Source organism: Manacus candei, unplaced genomic scaffold (assembly GCF_025592945.1).
Source record: "Manacus candei isolate 608988 ecotype Guabito, Panama unplaced genomic scaffold, ASM2559294v1 h1tg000023l, whole genome shotgun sequence".
Taxonomy (NCBI): domain Eukaryota; kingdom Metazoa; phylum Chordata; class Aves; order Passeriformes; family Pipridae; genus Manacus; species Manacus candei.
In genome coordinates, this window is record NW_026138071.1 from 7,424,080 (window position 1) to 7,440,789 (window position 16,710).

General features: G+C 55.7%; 1 protein-coding gene across 3 annotated transcripts in view; it reads left to right on the top strand.

The window, feature by feature from the left end:
• Positions 1–16,710, top strand: part of STK36 (serine/threonine kinase 36) — a 19,258-nt gene continuing 2,548 nt past the window's right edge. Inside the window, exons 1-27 of one of the 3 annotated variants that reach the window (XM_051787935.1) lie at positions 1–120; positions 295–400; positions 981–1,121; positions 1,792–1,869; positions 2,291–2,421; positions 2,637–2,886; positions 3,259–3,352; positions 3,530–3,699; positions 3,905–4,104; positions 4,184–4,310; positions 4,422–4,565; positions 4,841–5,020; positions 5,241–5,338; positions 5,715–5,820; positions 6,613–6,754; positions 7,034–7,155; positions 7,747–7,851; positions 8,081–8,179; positions 8,377–8,471; positions 8,790–8,853; positions 9,025–9,135; positions 9,280–9,354; positions 9,733–9,904; positions 10,313–10,460; positions 10,668–10,827; positions 11,085–11,825; positions 11,908–12,396. In XM_051787935.1, the coding sequence (XP_051643895.1) occupies positions 317–400; positions 981–1,121; positions 1,792–1,869; positions 2,291–2,421; positions 2,637–2,886; positions 3,259–3,352; positions 3,530–3,699; positions 3,905–4,104; positions 4,184–4,310; positions 4,422–4,565; positions 4,841–5,020; positions 5,241–5,338; positions 5,715–5,820; positions 6,613–6,754; positions 7,034–7,155; positions 7,747–7,851; positions 8,081–8,179; positions 8,377–8,471; positions 8,790–8,853; positions 9,025–9,135; positions 9,280–9,354; positions 9,733–9,904; positions 10,313–10,460; positions 10,668–10,827; positions 11,085–11,825; positions 11,908–12,072 (4,002 nt within the window). In that variant the 5' untranslated portion in view covers positions 1–120; positions 295–316 and the 3' untranslated portion in view covers positions 12,073–12,396. Of the gene's footprint in view, positions 121–294; positions 401–980; positions 1,122–1,791; positions 1,870–2,290; positions 2,422–2,636; positions 2,887–3,258; positions 3,353–3,529; positions 3,700–3,904; positions 4,105–4,183; positions 4,311–4,421; positions 4,566–4,840; positions 5,021–5,240; positions 5,339–5,714; positions 5,821–6,585; positions 7,156–7,746; positions 7,852–8,080; positions 8,180–8,376; positions 8,472–8,789; positions 8,854–9,024; positions 9,136–9,279; positions 9,355–9,732; positions 9,905–10,312; positions 10,461–10,667; positions 10,828–11,084; positions 11,826–11,907; positions 12,397–16,710 lie in introns of those variants that run through there. The other 2 variants (XM_051787936.1, XM_051787934.1) reach the window with 2 other exon arrangements.

The following is a 16,710-nucleotide window of genomic DNA, read 5'->3' on the forward strand; positions in this document are numbered from 1 at the left end:
ACATCGGCCGGGGCTCGGGGCTTGTCCTGCCCTGGAGCCGGTGGGCAGGGACGGAGCCTGGCGTGGGAGTGGGGAGGGCGATACCCGCCCAAGGGACCCGGCCCCCGGTGCAGCACCGCAGTGAGTGGGAAAGCCCCGTCCCTCGGGATCTGGGATCGCAAGGGGTGCAGCGCTGCCTTCCCAGCGCTGGCACTGCCCGGCTCCATCGCGGCTGCAGCCGGTGCCCCATGGCAGCCCGTGGCGGGGGGAGAGAGGGCGAAGCGCTGCTCCTCACCATCCGCTTTGCCTCGGCAGCTCAGCGGCCCCGGCCCGAGCGATGGAGCGGTACCACGTCCTGGAAATGATCGGCGAAGGCTCCTTCGGGCGCGTGTATAAGGGGCGCCGGAAACACAGCGCCCAGGTGAGGGGAAAGGACCGGAGGTCTGCTCTGTGATGCCGGGGGCTGATTTCTGGTGCCTCTTTGGTTCTAAGGCTGTGCCAGGCCTTTGGGACTCAGCACTGATTCGGGTTTCTGCTGACATACCTGGCCAACTCCTGATGTCTTTGTGGGCCAAAAACCTGGCCACAATATTGCCAGCGTGGTCTAGAAGGTTCCAAATAAAGGGCAATAATCGCTTCCCTGCAGCTTCTTTAGCCTAGGGTGCTGCCAGTGCCCCTCACTGCCAGAGCACACTGCTGGCTTGTGTTAGGCTTGCTGTCCACCAGCATCTCTAGGTTCTGTCCCATGTTTCTGGAAGTCCTGATTTTATCTGTGTTCACTGACCTTTGCCTTAAATGCCAGTGTGAAAAGTAGTGTGAACACCAGTACTTATGTGCAAGGACCTGAGGAGAGCGCCAGCTCCAAGTGGTCCATTCAACAAATGTCTTGTTCAGTGTGCTCAGCTGGAAAGTGCAGAGTCCGATTACGGTTAAAAGCAGCCTTTGCCAGGGTGGGCTTGACCCGAAGCCTGATCTAATCCCAGCTTTTCCTACTTGAAAAGGTGGTGGCCTTGAAGTTCATCCCCAAGGTGGGGCGGTCTGAGAAGGAGCTGAAGAACCTGCAAAGAGAAATTGAGATCATGAGAGGCCTCCATCACCCCAACATCATCCAGATGCTTGACAGCTTTGAGACTGATAAGGAGGTGAAGGGGACTACTCTGGGCAAATGCTTTTGCTCGACTGGGCCAGGGGAACAAGGGCTGGCCCCTGCTGTCCTAGGGACATCTTTTCTCGGGAGTTGCTGGTGACACCATCCCAGGGTCTGGTTAGTGTTTTTCAGAGCCCTCTGGGATGTGCTGTGTGGGCTGCACTAGGTTATATGCAGAGGAGAAGGAGATGACTAGGGGAATGCAAGATGAGTGGTTTAAGATTACAGGATGAGGATGACTCTTCAGTCATCTCATCAGTCTTTTCAGAGACTGGCTTTTCACTAATTTATACTCTCATGGAGGTAATAGGATAAAAGGACTGAAGACTCTGCAATGGGGCATGAGGGCATGAAATAAAGTAATTGGGCAGCAGATTCAAAACAAGCTCAAGGGAGTGATTCTATTCACTGGGTTTGGGAGTACTATTCTAGGTTTGTCCTATCCTTCCCTCTTCCCTTGTTTTTGCTGGCTGTACAAGATACAAGACCTCTGCTAAGTGCCAGGCCCTTGCTGCAGTGCAGCCATGAGGGCTCTCTTCCATCCCAGGTCCCAACCCAAGCTGATGGACTGTGCACAATGACAACCCAGCATCCCCCTCAGACTTCCTACTCTGCTCTGTCCTGGTCCCCAGGGCCTGATCTCACCATGCTGCTCTTCCCTCCAGGTGGTGGTGGTGACTGACTATGCAGAGGGGGAGCTTTTCCAGATCCTGGAGGATGATGGGAGTTTGCCTGAGGACCAGGTGACTGTCATGGTGGTGGCCATGCAGCATTTGCAGGTTGACGAGAACAGGATTTGTCTGCCTGCAGGCAGAGGGTCTCTGCTGTGAGCCGGGACGTGTCAGGAGGGTGAGGGTGCCTCCGGAGCTTTACCTGGCAGAGTTTCTGAAAAGGATGAAGAGGGAGCCAAGTTGCACCATGGGACAGTGGGGTCCTGCAGGGACCTTGGTTTCCTTGTTCCCTCTCCAAGGGCTACAGCACCAGACTGCTGCCTTGGCCATTGGCCTGCTCCAAGGAACTGCTGGCCCACAGCTGGGGTTGGTCCCTGCCCCAAGAGGCCAAGAGCAGAAGCAGGGGTACTGGGGGAGCCAGGCTGTTAGGGACATGGTTGTGCCAGCGGGTGGCACCGTGGGACACAGTGTGAGGCTCCCATGTCTCCGGCAGGTCCAGACCATCGCTGCTCAGCTGGTCTCTGCTCTCTATTACCTGCACTCCCACCGCATCCTGCACCGAGACATGAAACCCCAGAACATCCTTCTGGGCAAAGATGGTGTCGTCAAGCTCTGTGACTTTGGGTGAGTGCTGGGGGCCAGCTTGAGGGGGACACTTGGCCTTAAGGCAGCCAAGAGGTGCAGAAGGGGGCTGGATTCTGTGGATATTTAGAGGTTAAGCAGAGAGGGAGGATTTTGTCCTCTGGGGGAAGAAGTGTTGGTAAACTCATAGGGAACTCCCTGGGAGCTGCAATGGATGTTTCAGCCTGAACTTGCCATCTGTGCTTTGCTCTGAGCAGGTTTGCCCGTGCCATGAGCATCCATACCATGGTGCTGACCTCCATCAAGGGCACCCCACTGTATATGTCCCCTGAGCTGGTGGAGGAGCGGCCGTATGACCACACAGCAGATCTCTGGTCTGTGGGCTGCATCCTGTATGAGCTGTTTGTGGGCACTCCTCCCTTCTACACCAACAGCATCTTCCAGCTTGTCAGCCTCATCGTCAAGGACCCTGTGAAATGGCCCACGGCCATGAGCCCGGTGTTCAAGGTAAGGGTGAAGGGTGAGCTCTGTTAACACAGCTTTGGCCTTGCTTCCTGCCCTGGTGAGTCACTCTTAGCTTTTATGCCCCTAACAGGGACTTTGGAACATAGACAAGGGATGAGAGCTGGGCCTCCTGGGAGGTGGACCCTTATCACTGCTGTCCATAAGCTGGGAAACTGGGGCCAACAGCAAAGGAGTGATTTACTGGACTGGGAAGGGAAATGTCTTCCTGTCTGCCCTAAGCACTAGAGCTACTCATTTCCCAGAGCCAGGCAGGGAAGGCAGGCCTCCTGGGTGCCCTCACTGGGGGAGACTGGTGGGTACGCTGTGCACACTGGTGCATGCTGAACATGTCTCAGTGATCCTGCTGTCCTGTAGAGCTTCCTTCAGGGACTACTAATGAAGGACCCCCACCAGCGTCTGTCATGGCCAGAGCTGCTCTCTCATCCATTCATTGCTGGACGGGTTACTGGTGAGTACCTGCTTTTTGCAGCACTGGACAGGTCCGTTTCCTCCTACTACTGCCTGGAGACTCAGAGGACTGCCCTTCCCTGCTATTTTTACTATCCTAGTCTTTGCCTCCCTCCTCTCAGCTTTCTCCAAGCACTGACTCCTAGCTGCTTATGAAGTTCTCCTCTCACCTCCCCAGTGATCGATGACACAGAAGAGTGTGGGATCTCAAACCCCTTTACTACAAAGCTGTCCCCAGAACTGCAGGCCCTGAAGGAACAGCAAGCCCATTCCCTGGTCCCCAGGAGCAGCCAGTCCAGGATCCTGAGAAAGGCCCAGCAGAAGATGGTTGAAGAGGCACAGAAAAAGGTGGAGGAAATTGGGGGGTTCTCCTGGCTGTGTCCCACAGTCGGGGCAGAGGAGGAGCACTGAAATGGGCCCTGGGGGAAACACATGGGTCAGGCTGGGGTGTCAGTGACACACGAAGCGGGATGTGGGGTGCACAGGGTGGTAGGGTCTAGGAGACTCATCTGTCTGATTAACTGCCCTGACCAAACTTCTCTGCCATCATCAGGGGCAACTGAAGGTAGGTGATGCATTTATGAAGGACTCTGGCAATGGACACCCCAGGCATAGACCCAGAGCAGGTCCAGGCAAGGCAGCCCCTGAGGAGGGGGAGCCACTGGCTGCCTCCAGTGAGAATAACTCTGGTCTCCTGCAAGGAAAGAGCAGCATGGCAGAGTGGGAATTGGAGGAGTCTCTTCCTGACCCATGGTGAGAGAGGGCTGAGGCTGGGGCAGGAGGAAAAGGGGGAAGAAAGGTCTTTCACTGACTGTGTTGTTTCCTTGGCCAGCCAGCACAGCATCTCTCGAGACTATGAGCGGGAGTTTCCTGGAGCAGGTGCCCCTCCACAGCCTGATGCTGGCAGGGCAGAGCCCCGGGGCAGGCGCAGCATTGAGGCCGTGGACCTGGAGAGTGAGGTAAGACAGTGTCTTGAGGTGGGGACACCAGGACCTAGTCTCCAGGGGCTGGTACAGAGACCCTGGGACTGGCAGGGTCTGTGGCATCAGTCCTCTCTCCTCCATGGCTAGGAGCTGGAGAGCGATGAGGAGTGGCAGCACTTGATTGAGGCCACTGAGCCCTCGGCCATGCAGCTGAGCACACCTCTGAGCCTCCTGAGGGACCCAGCCTTTCAGCACCGTGTCAAGGACTGCCTGGCAGACTCTGCTCAGCAGGTAAGTGATGGCAGTAAGCTGGCCCAGGCAGCTGTAACTGGTGACGTGGATGCCGCCTTCTTCCCCAGGATTGGGTTCAGAACATCTCGAGAGTCCTTAGTCCAGCAAGCAAAAAGATCCCCTGCTTCTCCAGGAGTTGGAGCTGTCTTATGCACTTAGCTTGCCATCTGTGACTCTGCTGTCCCCTGCATGAATGCTTGAGGGGCTGCCCCATGGCTGATGGAGAGGCCAAACCCACTGCTAATTATGAGCTCTTCTGGTTTCTCCATGTCCAGGTGCTGGAAGGGATGCTGGAGGGCGCCTCCTATCTCCGTCCTGTGCTTCGTGTTGTGGGGAACCTCCTGGCTACCCGGTGTGACTCTGAGCTGCTGGACCACTTCTGCCAAGAACTGAATGTGCCTCTGTCCCTGCTGTGTTTAGCCAAGCAGATCCTGGAGAGTGGTTGCACCAAGCAGGTGGGTATAGGACCCCAGAGAAATTCAGGCTCCTTCCAGCCCTGCAGAGTGCTGGTGCTGAGGAGGCACTGGTGTCCTGCTGGAGCTGGCTCACAGGACTGGTGCCTCTTCCAAGCATCCTTGAGAAGGGAAAGGTTCTGGCAGGGAAGGATCCTATCACAGTGGTGTGGGGATGGCCAGCAGACAATCCCCATTTGCTGTTTCTTTCTGGATCCTGCAGCAGCCCTGGTGTATCACTGTGCTGACAGACCTCCTCATGGTGACCACAGTTTATTTCAGCAGTGAACGCAGCCTGGAGGAGAGTGGGCAAAAGGACAGGTAAGGACAACCTTCTGTGCCCTGAGGTCTCTTGTGGCCACTTTGGGGACCCAGAAGTAAGCAGGAGGGTAGTGTTCATACTCTGCAGCCGTAGTCATCTCTGAGGGGAAGCATCATGGACTAAGCACCTCATGCCAGATCGCTGTGCTCACAGAGGAGCGCTTTCCTTCAGTGGGACTAACTAAGGGGAAGGCAGCTGTGCTGTCCACAGTCAGTGGACACACAGTCCAGTTGTGCTGCCCACTAACAGAAGCTCACAGTGTCAGTGTGTGCTGCCTGCCCCATTAGCCAGGGCCACATGGGCCTGGCCAGATTCTGTCCTCGTAACCAGGGGCCATGATTCTCCACTCTCATCTGCCCCTGCTGCTTCCCCCAGCCTGCAGACCTTCCAGGAGAGTGCTGGTTGCTTCCTGGCCCTGCTGCCGGAGCTGCTGGCTGAGCCAGTCGACAGTGAGATGAGACTCTGCCAGCAAAGCCTTCTGGTAAGGGTGCCCCCATCTCCCTCCTCCCCACCCTTTTCTGTAGGGACAGAAGGTGTGGGGCTGTCTCTGTAATGTCGAGGGGATGCAGGCTGAGGACCCTTCTCCTAGCTATGGGTCTGATGCATTCTTGTCAGGGCAGGCTGTGTCACCCACTGTCTCACCCATTGTGGGGGATTGCATACAGAAAGGAGGTCTCTGAGGGGGCACCTTCCCTGGCTCTGCCATTCTGGGGTAGCTTTACTGGCTGAGCCAGCAGTAAGTGCAGTCCCTGATACACACCCTGGCAAAAATGGCCTTGTGGCCAGGCAGTGTCACTTCACCAGATGTGTCCCTTGTTCTGCTACTGAAAGCTCTGCTGCTGGGATTGTGCTGGGTGGGCACAGTGTTGGAGTATGATTCACATGTGACTCAGGCAGCAGATGTGTACAGGCTTGTATTTGGTATCATCTTGCTTTTAGTCTTTTTTTTTCAGGCTGCATGTTTTAAAGCCAGAGGAAGCAAGAGTAAAAAGAGCTCTTGCTCTTGGGTAATGCGTTGGGTGTGCTCTGCCAGGCCGTGACAGGTGTGGAGGGACACATGCTTCCATGTGTACCCCTCACTTTGCCAGCATGCAGCCAAAATGTGGGTCCCATACTGTAACCTGGCTGGAGAGGACAGTTGGAGGTTCCTGAAGCTCCAGCACGAGTCCTTCTCCCATCTCTGCTGTCCTGCCACAGCCTCCTCCTGCGCTGTCCTTCTCTCTCTCCTCCCACATTCATTCTGCAGTGGTGGCAACCCCTGTGTCTTCCCCAGTGCTTCACCCAGCTCTGTGAGAGCCTGGATGCGACAGACCCCTCCATCTCTGCACCCTTCTACGCCAGCCTGCGAGAGGAGCATCAGCCACTGCTGAACAGACTCCTTCACGGATCCATCTCAGAGCAGCCTGCTCTGCAAGGTAGTATGGTAGCAGCTCACCACTTCTTCCTGGGGTTTCCCTTCTCTCTCTCTTGCTCTTGGGCTCCATCAGAGCACTGGCAGCCATTGCAGTGCTGTTGGCCAGAGAAGGTCGCTGAAGCTTATCTGCCCAGACCCCTACTGACCAGGGCTCTTCTCTCCCTTAATCTCAGATCTCACCCTCCTCAGGTCATAAGCTTTTCCTCTCTTGCCCTCCAACCTCATCCTGCTGCCTCTCAACACCCTCAGCACATGACTCCCAAGCTCTGCCCCTGCATAGGTGCAGCGATGGAGGCCAAGTCAGACCAGAGCCCATGTGTGGCAGACCTCTTCATGGCTGCACTGGCTGCTGCCTGCAGTATCCCCCTGGAGAGGAACAGCTGTCGGGAAGCCAAGCAGCAGGTCAGACCAGCTCTCTGTACAGGGTGAGGAGGTGTGGTCCCCACAGGGCAGTAGCCCTTTCCAGGAGGATTTCTTTCTCAGCAGTGGAGTGGAGGGCTGGGATCCTGTGCCTTTGATGGCTGCAGGGCTGGCTTTTGCAGACTGGTCCTCCCAGCTGAGCTTTAGGAATCTAAGGATTCTTAAATCAATTGAGAGACTTAAACTTAGCCCATCTCACAGTTCAGATCCTAAGTAAAGAACTAGGCAATACAGAGAAAACATGAAGAATTCTTATATGACATTGATATAAACTGTAGGAAATCTGAAATTGAATGGACAATAAGAGGGAAAACAACTACAGATTAATATTTGATTCTTTACCTCAACTCTGAGTCAACAAGGAGGGAAGCAGAGGAGGAATCTCACCTTGCTTAGCTCTGGGACTGTGCATCAAAGCCGTACTGGGTTATGGCAGGTGGGGATCCCTTTGTGAACACAAGCAACACATAGGAAGCAAATGCCTTCTTTCATTAATTTGTTGCTAGCATTAAACCCCTTAAGTCTGTGCAGTGCTTCAGGTGCCTAGGGTGCAAAACAGGGTGATTTCTGCAGGTCGCTCAGGCAGTAGCTGAAAAGCTTATGGAAGGAGAGAGCCAGCAGCTTGGGAAACTGCTGGGAAGACTGGAGCACTCAAGCTGCTCCTTGAATGTACTGAAGGTAATGGCCCCATCCTTTTATCTGGCTGTGCCCAGAGACACCTTGGCTCTGGAATTAGGAGTATGGGGAAGGGGGAACTGTGGGCTCAGGCCTTAATGACTCCCATCTGCCTGATGTCAGTTGTTGAATAAATGAGCCTATGGTTGCCATGGGATATGACTGGAGTGGGCCTGGTCACTTTCTTCCTGTCCCCAGGGGTTGGTATGCATTTCTCCCCTCCGCCTCACAGATCCTCTATGCTGGCTGCCATGCCCACCCAAGCCTGTGCCAGCACCTGGGAAGGAGCCAACGGCTGTGGGGTTTCCTCATGCAGCTCTTGAAGGGTGAGGTAGGACTGACCACAGCCTGGTGGGGTGGTGGGGTAGGAGTGTGGGCAAGCAGGACACATTCCTCCGAGCACAGTTTGCACCACTGTAGTGTGGGGAGAAGAGTTTAGGAGAGTGCAGTTCTCCTCCAGGGCCCAAAAACATCCCCTCCTCCCCTTGTACCCTTGGTGTTCCACTGTGACTCCTGCTCCCTTGGCAGGTCCCCTCGGTGGAGGTGGCCCAGGAGGCAGCCTGTGAGGCCTCTGTGTGCCTGCTAGCCCTGCTCACTCTGCACTTTCAGGCTTCCCCTCCCAGGTAAGCACCTGCTTTCACTCATGGGTGGGAGAGGAACATGCCCTGCCCTCAATAGCCCTCTGTCTCTCACTCTGCCCAGAGCTGGGATCCTGCTTCCACTGATCCCTCCAATCCGGACACATCAGCAGAGTGCTGGGCAGTGTGGGTGGGTGTTGGGGATGCAGTGAGAGGACCCAGTGTGGACAAAGAGGTGCTGTGAACCAGAGCTCCTCCTCGAAGATGGCTGCTTCCAAGCCCTGGGGGTGTTTGAATGCTGCTGCTCTGCACTGTGTGAAGCTGTGGGAACATAGCCCTTTTCTCCTGGTCCCTGTGTTTTAGGCTTCAGGAGGTGGTTACCTTGGCTGTGGATCTCATCACGCAATCTCCTGTTGTCTGCCTTGTGGTAAGCTGCCCCCCATACCAGAGCCACCACTGAGAGCCCTGCAGAGCCCTACATCACATTTGGGTCTCACCATTCCTCACTCAGGGTGGGATGAGGCCGTGGGATGAAGGGTCAGTACTGACCAAGTAGATGGGAAAGTCACAAAGGTGCTGAGCTCTCCCTGTCCCACAGGGTGCTGCAGCATTCCTCCTGGCACAACTCAATCAGCATGGGGTGGCCTTGGAGCTCAAGGGAGAAGAGGTCCTACCAGTGGTGACAAATGCGCTGACAACACCTGCTAAGGTATGGGATGGGGACAAAGAAGCTGGGGAGCCATGCACACCCCACTGTGGAGGTGTGCAAAGATGGGCTCAGAAGGGTGCAGGTGTGGTGCTGCTGCCCTCAGATCCAGCACCCAGATCCAGCTTGTCCCCCACTCTCTTACAGCTGCAGCTCCCCCTGCCAATGGGTGCTGGTCTCTATGATGGGCTCTTTTTCCTCCTGCTGAAACTCCTTGCTCAGGTACCAGTCTGCCCATCTTCCTTTGCCTGGTCCCTGCCAAAAGGTGGTGTGTCAAAAAGACCTGAATGTGGATTGGTAATGAGGTTGAGGCAAGCCAGAGAACTGTGGAGCTTTGGCTGAGCTGTGCAACCCCATGAAAGTCACCTAATGTCTCTGAAGAGTTGATGGGAGAGTGGTAGGCAGGGAGGGATGATCCATGGGCACACTGGAGAAAGAAGGCAGAGATGCCCTGGGACTGACACTGTTGGCAGGTACAGCAGGGCCCCTGGGCCATGGCCATCCAGCCCTGACCTTCCCAGGACCAAGGGGCTGGCAGAGCCATGGACCAGAACCACATGGGGGGCCATAAGGGACCATGATATCTGCCTCTAACTCTAGGAGGATGTGGCCATGGAGCAGGGCTTTGCCTCCTCAGAGCTGTGGAGCCTGGTCTGGCATTGTGTTGCTGTGGTGCTTCAAGTGGGCAGTGACAGGGCAGCGCTGGAGGGAGAGCCCCCAGGGGCAGGCCACCCCATGGCAGAGCCAGACTGGAACCTCCTTTCCCCTCAAGGTAGGAGCTGCAGGACAGCAGGACATCCGCCCTGGACCCTGCTCCACATCCTGCTCTCAGACTTGCCCATGTCTGTCCCTGTCTGCATCTGTTCCCTGAGGCCAGAGGGCCCAGGTGGCTTTTCTTGAGGATTGCAAATTGTCCTCTGGGGAGAGAGGACTTGGCTGGCCCATGCTGTGCCCAGTTGGCAGCAGCTCAGCTGAGCTGGCTGTGCAGGAACAAAAAGGGTATCTGTGCTGCAGGGAACATTCACCCTGGCAGATGTGACCACTGGGGTGGAGATTTTTTTGGTTTCGGGCAGGGAAGCACAGAAGTAACTGTGGAGCAGCCTTGAGGCAGTATAGACACAAGAGAGGAGACTTTTCAGCCTTCCTAGCTTTGCATCTCTGCCTGTTGTTCTCCCTGCAGGCACCCTGCTCTTCCTCAGCCTGGCCCTCTGCATCTTCACTCGTGAGTCGCACCAGTGCCTGCCTCAGCTCACCCAGTCCCGTGGTGTCCTCATGGTGACCCTGAAGAGACTGCTGTCCCCCAGCTTCCTGGAATGCCTGGCACAGACGTGAGTTGTGGCAAGGGCTGAAGTGGGCAGAGCTCACCTACTGAATGGGGCTTGGACATAGGCAAGCCAAGGGCAGAGAAGTTCCTGACCTGGCACTTGCAGAGCCTCTCCTTAGTGCCTGGTGTGGGGGATGCCCTCTGCCTCTTGCCCTGTCGTTTTTCTGATTACCTCTGTATTAAACCCTCTCTCTCTCTCTAACAAATTCAGGCAAGCAGGAGAGGATGGGGACCCTGAGGTTGTCCCAGCTGTGGTCATCCAGGCCTGCCAGCTCCTCTGTTTCCCTTTTGCCCTGGATGTGGATAGAGACACCTTAGCACTGATCATGGAGGCTATGAGAGACACCCAGATCCCTGCCCAGCTGCTGCAGGTATCTTCTTGGCACTGTGTTTTTCTTCTCCCCCATACTGTGGAGACACCTCCCCACGTTGGAGCCCCCAATGTGTGGCACCACTTCATACCATGGTGTCAGTTTCTGCCCACACAGGGATGTCACTTGGGTGCCATGCAACCCTCAGAACAGGTTGGCCTGCACTGACCTGCTGGCCACCTTCAGCTGTTGCTTGGCTTGGCTCAGCTCACACAAGTGCAGCGCACTCAGCACTGCTGTCTTTCCTTTCTCCTTAGGTCTGCTCTCGCCATCTGCCCTTCTCATTCACGGAGCTCCCTATGAGCCTCCTGTGCCACCTCGTTGTGTCTGACACTCAGGTCATAGACCAAGTGGTGAGGGAAGCTGCCACCTCGGAGCATGTCATTGCCTTTTTCAAATCTGCCTTGTTCTCAGACAACCTCACACTCACAACTGACCTCCTGTCTCTCTTGACCCATGTGGCCCGGGCCTGTTCGGAGCATCTGCCCTTTCTCCAGAGGATCCTGAGGGGCTTGGATGTGGCTGACCAGCCACTGACCTACCTGTTCGGCCACCAGCACTACCTGATACGGGCCAAAACCTGCAATCTGCTGGGCAACCTGCTCCGACACGGCTTTCCCGCGGCGCTGCAGAGCCATCCCGGCTGGCTGGAGAGCCTGCTGGGGTGCCTGTCGGACGCGGAGGGCAGCGTGCGCAAGGCAGCCAGCTTTGCTGTGGGCAACGCCGCCGGCCACGCGTCCTGCCCGGCCGGGACCCTGCGCAAGGCCGTGCCCGCGCTGGCCCGGCTGCTCAGCGACCTGCAGGCGAAGACGCGCTGCAACGCGGCCCTAGCCCTGAGCAACCTGGGCCAGCGCGGGTCAGAGCTGGGCGACCTGCTGATCCAGAGCAGGGCCCCCCACTTCCTGCTGCAGGTGGCCTGCCAGGACCCCTGGGAGAGCGCGCGGGAGGGAGCCCTCGTGGCGCTGCGGGTCCTCAGCGAGCACCCCGGGATCCAGCAGGTACTGGACGGGGGACTCCTGGTGCTGTGGGGACAAGGAGCCGTGCTGGTGGGTGACTCCTGTTCTTCTCCTGGCTCCGCAGGTGCTGCTGTCACTCGGAGCTCCCGACAGGCTGGCCGCGCTGGCTGGCGGCAGCCCCCGGCCGCCTCATGTCCGGCATTGCGAGGAGCTCCTTCGCCGGCTCGCAGCCGTGCCCGGTCCCGCGTGTCCCCGCCGGCTGCCGCCCGGCACCGGCGCCGAGCGGTGACGCCCGGGCATCCCGGCACGGCACCGGCGCTTCCCTCGTCCTCCTCGGGCCCCAGCCCGACCTTCCGCGGAACCCGCGTTGTCCGACCGAGGGGGACCCTGCCCGGTCAGCTTTACCCGGGGCGCCCCCCGGGGGAAGCCGGTCTTGGAAAAAAAACCCGCCCATTCCTTAAGGAAGCGCCCGTTTCTCGGCGGCTCCCGGTGCCGCCCCGGGGCTCGCTCCGCCGCGCCGCCAGGGGGCGATGCAGCCTGCGGCGCGGGGGCTGCCGGGAGGTGTAGTCACGTGGGCCTGCCGGCTCCCCATGGTAACGGCGGCGGCGGGTCCGGCGGGCGGTGAGTACGGCGGGGCCCCCCCGGCAGCGGGGCCCTGCTCCCCCGGGAATGCGTGTCTCCCTGAGTGCCACCCGCAGGGTCCCCCCCACCGGGCCATACGACCTTTGGCCCCCCGCTGTCTTCCTCGGCCCCTCCTGCCCCACCACCGTGCCCGGCCCCCGAGGAGGCATCGTGCTCCCTCCCGGGTCTCCTCGCGGGGCTCGCCGTGGCCTTGTTCCATTCCCCACTCGGGAACGCTCTGTGGCGGGAAATGCTGGGGTTGGCGGCCTGTCAGGCCGTCCTGGAGCAGTACAGAGCATCCTGGTAGCACCTTTGGCCTCAAAGACTTTCACTTGAAGAAATGAGACACAGAGCGTATTCCCGGGGCGAGTGGCAGGGAGTGAGTAGAGCTGGCTCCCCAGCCAGCCACAGCCTCAGGGAACGTCTCCAACGGCACTTGGAGCAGCTGTGAGGCTGGAGCTGGGATTGACCAGGTCGGAGTGGGGCACTGGGGCAGCCTGGCTGTTCGTCCTTCCATTGGGGTCTTGCCTTGACAGCTCTTGTGTTGTAAAAAGAAGCCGATGGGTCTGACAGGCAAAAGGCAGAGCTGAGTTGAAACAAGCCTGGAGTGTTTCCTGAGTGCCTCCAGGGTCTGGGCTGAGAATGAGGGGCACAGGTGTGTAAAGCCCTGTAGCACTGTTCCAGCCTCCTGTCACCCTGCCTAGCTGGGCTGTGGGTAGCTCATGGGAGGCAGAGTTCAGCTCCACATCAAACCCCTGCCTCCATGACTCCCTGAGATGCTACTTCTCTTGCTCATTGTGGTGTGTTCCTCACTGAATAAGCAGGTGACACCTAGTGGCTTCTGAACAGTTTGGGGGAATTAACAGTGAATTGTTGGTCTGATTAGAGTTTTCTCTAATGAGTTTTCCTTGATTCTTAGTGTTTGTACCCAGCAGATAGTAGCACTCTGTTCTTGCATTGCTGCCTTGCTGCAGTCGGTAACTTTTGTGTTAGGTGAAGTTTGTTGATACAGATTGGCCCCTCCCACTCCTCACTCATGCCTGGGGCCCTTCTCAGCACAGCGGGGATCACATTTTGAGGAGGAGCTGAGGGGACAAATGTCACTGTCCCCAGATAATGGTGCCTGCGTGATGTCGTGTCACCGACACAGGTCGCGCGCTTTGGCTGCTGTGCCATTCTGGCTGGGTGTCACTCCTTGGCATTTCCTAGGTTTGTCCCGGGCATCAAGTCTGTGAGTATTTGGCAGCTTCTTCTCAACTTCAATCTCTCTTTCTTCTCCACTCCTGAGCTCTGAGAGATTGCTGTATGGAGTGAGGTTTTTGCAGTGCCTCCAGAGGAATTTTTCCCACTCCTGTCATGGACTTGGAAGTGTCCTCAGCATATATTTGAAAGACAAACCTGGGAACCCTTTTTTCTGGTTGTAGATATGTTTCAGTAAAAAGTATCAAGAGCAGAGGATGGACAAAGAATGTATGTGTTTTGAACTAATTGAGTAGTTCTTGTCTCATTGCTATGTGTTGATATTTTATACTTGTTCCACTCGCTCCTGCACTGGTGGCCAAAGTCTTCACAAGTCTTGCTGTGTAATTCTCCTGTACTTTTTCTCCCATCATGAAGCTCAGTTGCTGTCCCTTCAGTTTGAATCTTCAGGAAGGGGCTTTAGACCTCCTTGGTGAAATGCTGTTAAACACCCCATGGTTTAGCTTGTCGCTTTTAACCCAGACTCGCTTCCCTACTCTTCTTTTACACTGTGGTACAACTGGTCCCATAGCCCACACGATGAGAAAGAATAAATCAGGGATGGGAGCAAGGGCAGGCACTTCCCAGCTTCACTGCTGGAGAAACAGAGCTTCGTGGTCCACTGTCATTGTGCAGCGTGTCCACTTTGGGGCCTGGGGAATCTGCCAGGGAGAAAAGTTGATATCCTTGGGGGATTCCACACCCTGCACCTTTTGGCCTTTGCTATGGCCCACACACTGTCTGGTCACAGCTAGGTCAGCCCTCCTGTGAGCACTGAGACAGCCCTTTATTTTAGATGTCCCTGGTGCACTCTCTCCATGGCAAAGCTGCAGCCCTGGATTGTCTGCCTAACGATGATGGAGTCCTTCACATCATCTGGTGCTGTGCTCCAGTGCCCTGAGAGTGGTGGGAAAGTCCCTTGTGAACTCAAACACAAGAGCCTTCAGTCCCCAGCCCAACCTGTGTGTGCATGGAGGGAGGCATTTGCTGCAGCACAGGGTGAGGTCGTGGCTGGATTCCAGCTCTTCCATGGCTTGGTCCAGCACCCTACTGCCCCTAAGGAGGTCTACCTCCACCTCGGGAATGGGAGTGAACACTGGAGCTATTCTGCTTAGGTAAAGGCTCATTTTGAGCAGCCATACACTTCTCATACCTCCTTTATTCAGTGTGGAGTGGAGTTCTGCACTGCAGCTGTTGAATGGAAATTACTAGCCCCAGCGCAAATTCTGGGCACAGATGTAATCCTAGGATGCAGGTGGAATTTGCTGATGCATCCCCATAGTGGGTGGTTTCTCACTGGTATCTTTTGACCTGAGTGGCCAAGCAAAAACTTGTGGTGTTGATTAAAAGAGAAATTGTCATCCTCTTGTTTTGCACCCAAAATGTGTTTCTGCAGGATGATACTGGAGCTGAGAGGGAACAACAGTGCTTAACTGTGTGGCAAAGCAGCACAACTGTTGGTCCCTGTGCCACTGGCATTTTTGTGTTGGCCAAACTGTCTCTGAGCTGTTTTGTCCTCCCAGCAGAACCCTTTGCTCTTCAGCCTGAACTTGTGGGTGAAGTCAGACATTGCTTTGTCTCAGTGTGTGACTGCACTTGAGGCAATTTGTTTCCTGGAGCTGATGTAGGGGAGGGCTGTTTCTGTGCTGTTGAAACAACAAGTTTGTACCTAGCTACCAGGTATTGGAACAGCTTTAGGCACTCAATCAGTTGGTTTCAGATCAATGGTGTTGGACTTGTTCAAATTTTTAAATTTTTTTAAAGGGGTACAAACCCTTATTTTGAAATATATTCATTTTAAAACCTACCTGTTTGGTGTTGTTGTTAACTTGCTTGTTCAAAAGCCCCAGAGCTTCGAGTGAGGAACTTGGTGTGAACTCGAGTCTCATTTAGAAAAACACGTTATCCCTTTTAATCATAAAGAACAGAAATTGCACCCTGCAATGGCATAGAAAACAATAGCAAGCACAGTTGTCTAACCTCCCCTCCTTGTGACTTTGGGCTATGTGAGGCTGACAGCCTGTTATCAGGTCAGCTCGAAGCGCATACATTTGCAAGCTCTTGTTATTTTAAGTGTATCACCAAGCTGAGTTTAAAATAACCTCCCCAGCCAAACTCCTGTGACACTCGGGCTCTTATGATCTTGTCCTTTCCTGTTAGGAATGGGACTGCAGAGAGCTGCCACATTGCCATTAGGGGAGCACATGCCACAGTGGGGCTCGGGCTGGAAGAAATGATTTTCACTGACATACGATGGGGTACACAGAGGCCAGGGCGTGTGGTGGCCCTGTGTGCCCCTGATGTGACATTTGCACAGGCTGTGGCAGCGCTCCAGCTGATGCCCTGAAGCCTCTGAGCAGGCTGTGTGGCAATAAAAGGTGCTAGCAAAATAGTTGTAAGCAAGTGCAGCTGTACGGTCACTCCAACAGTGACAACTTTGGCCTCTATATTGTGGGTCAGTAAGTCCAAGCCAAAATCCATTCATTACTTGGTTGGGTTTGAATTCCAGCCTGGCCAGTTTATCCTGGGCTTTTCCCAGCTCATGTTTCTACAATAAAATTCCAAAGTGTAGTTTTACTGCCGTTGTGAGCTGCAGAATGGACTCCAGCTCCTTTGCCATAGGGTTGGGTTGGCAGAACTAGAGATTGCATCAAGCTGTGACCTTCTTCCACCTCAAAACTCTGACTCGAGTTAAATGTAAAGGGAAAACTTCCCTGACTGGTAGTCAGCAGGGATTTCCCTGAGGCAGATGATGTTTTTCCTGCCCAGAGCCACAGAGATGTGGCAGCTGCTGCCCTGTTGTGGCCATAGCCTGGCATGTGAAGGTGCCTTCATCTCCACCAGTTCTCCTGGATGCTCAGCAGCTGCTTTGTTGTGCTGTCCTTGCAGTGAGCATGGGAGACGGTTTGCAGGTGGACATAAGGAGTGACTGTGCTGGCGTGCAGGTGAGACAGAAGAGTGGATGTGGGGAAGCACATGGGGCAGAGGGGGAAAGACAAGGCAGCATGGGCTGATTCTGCTGATCTGGATGCATCCTCACCTGCTCCATGTGGGTGCATCTTCCTTT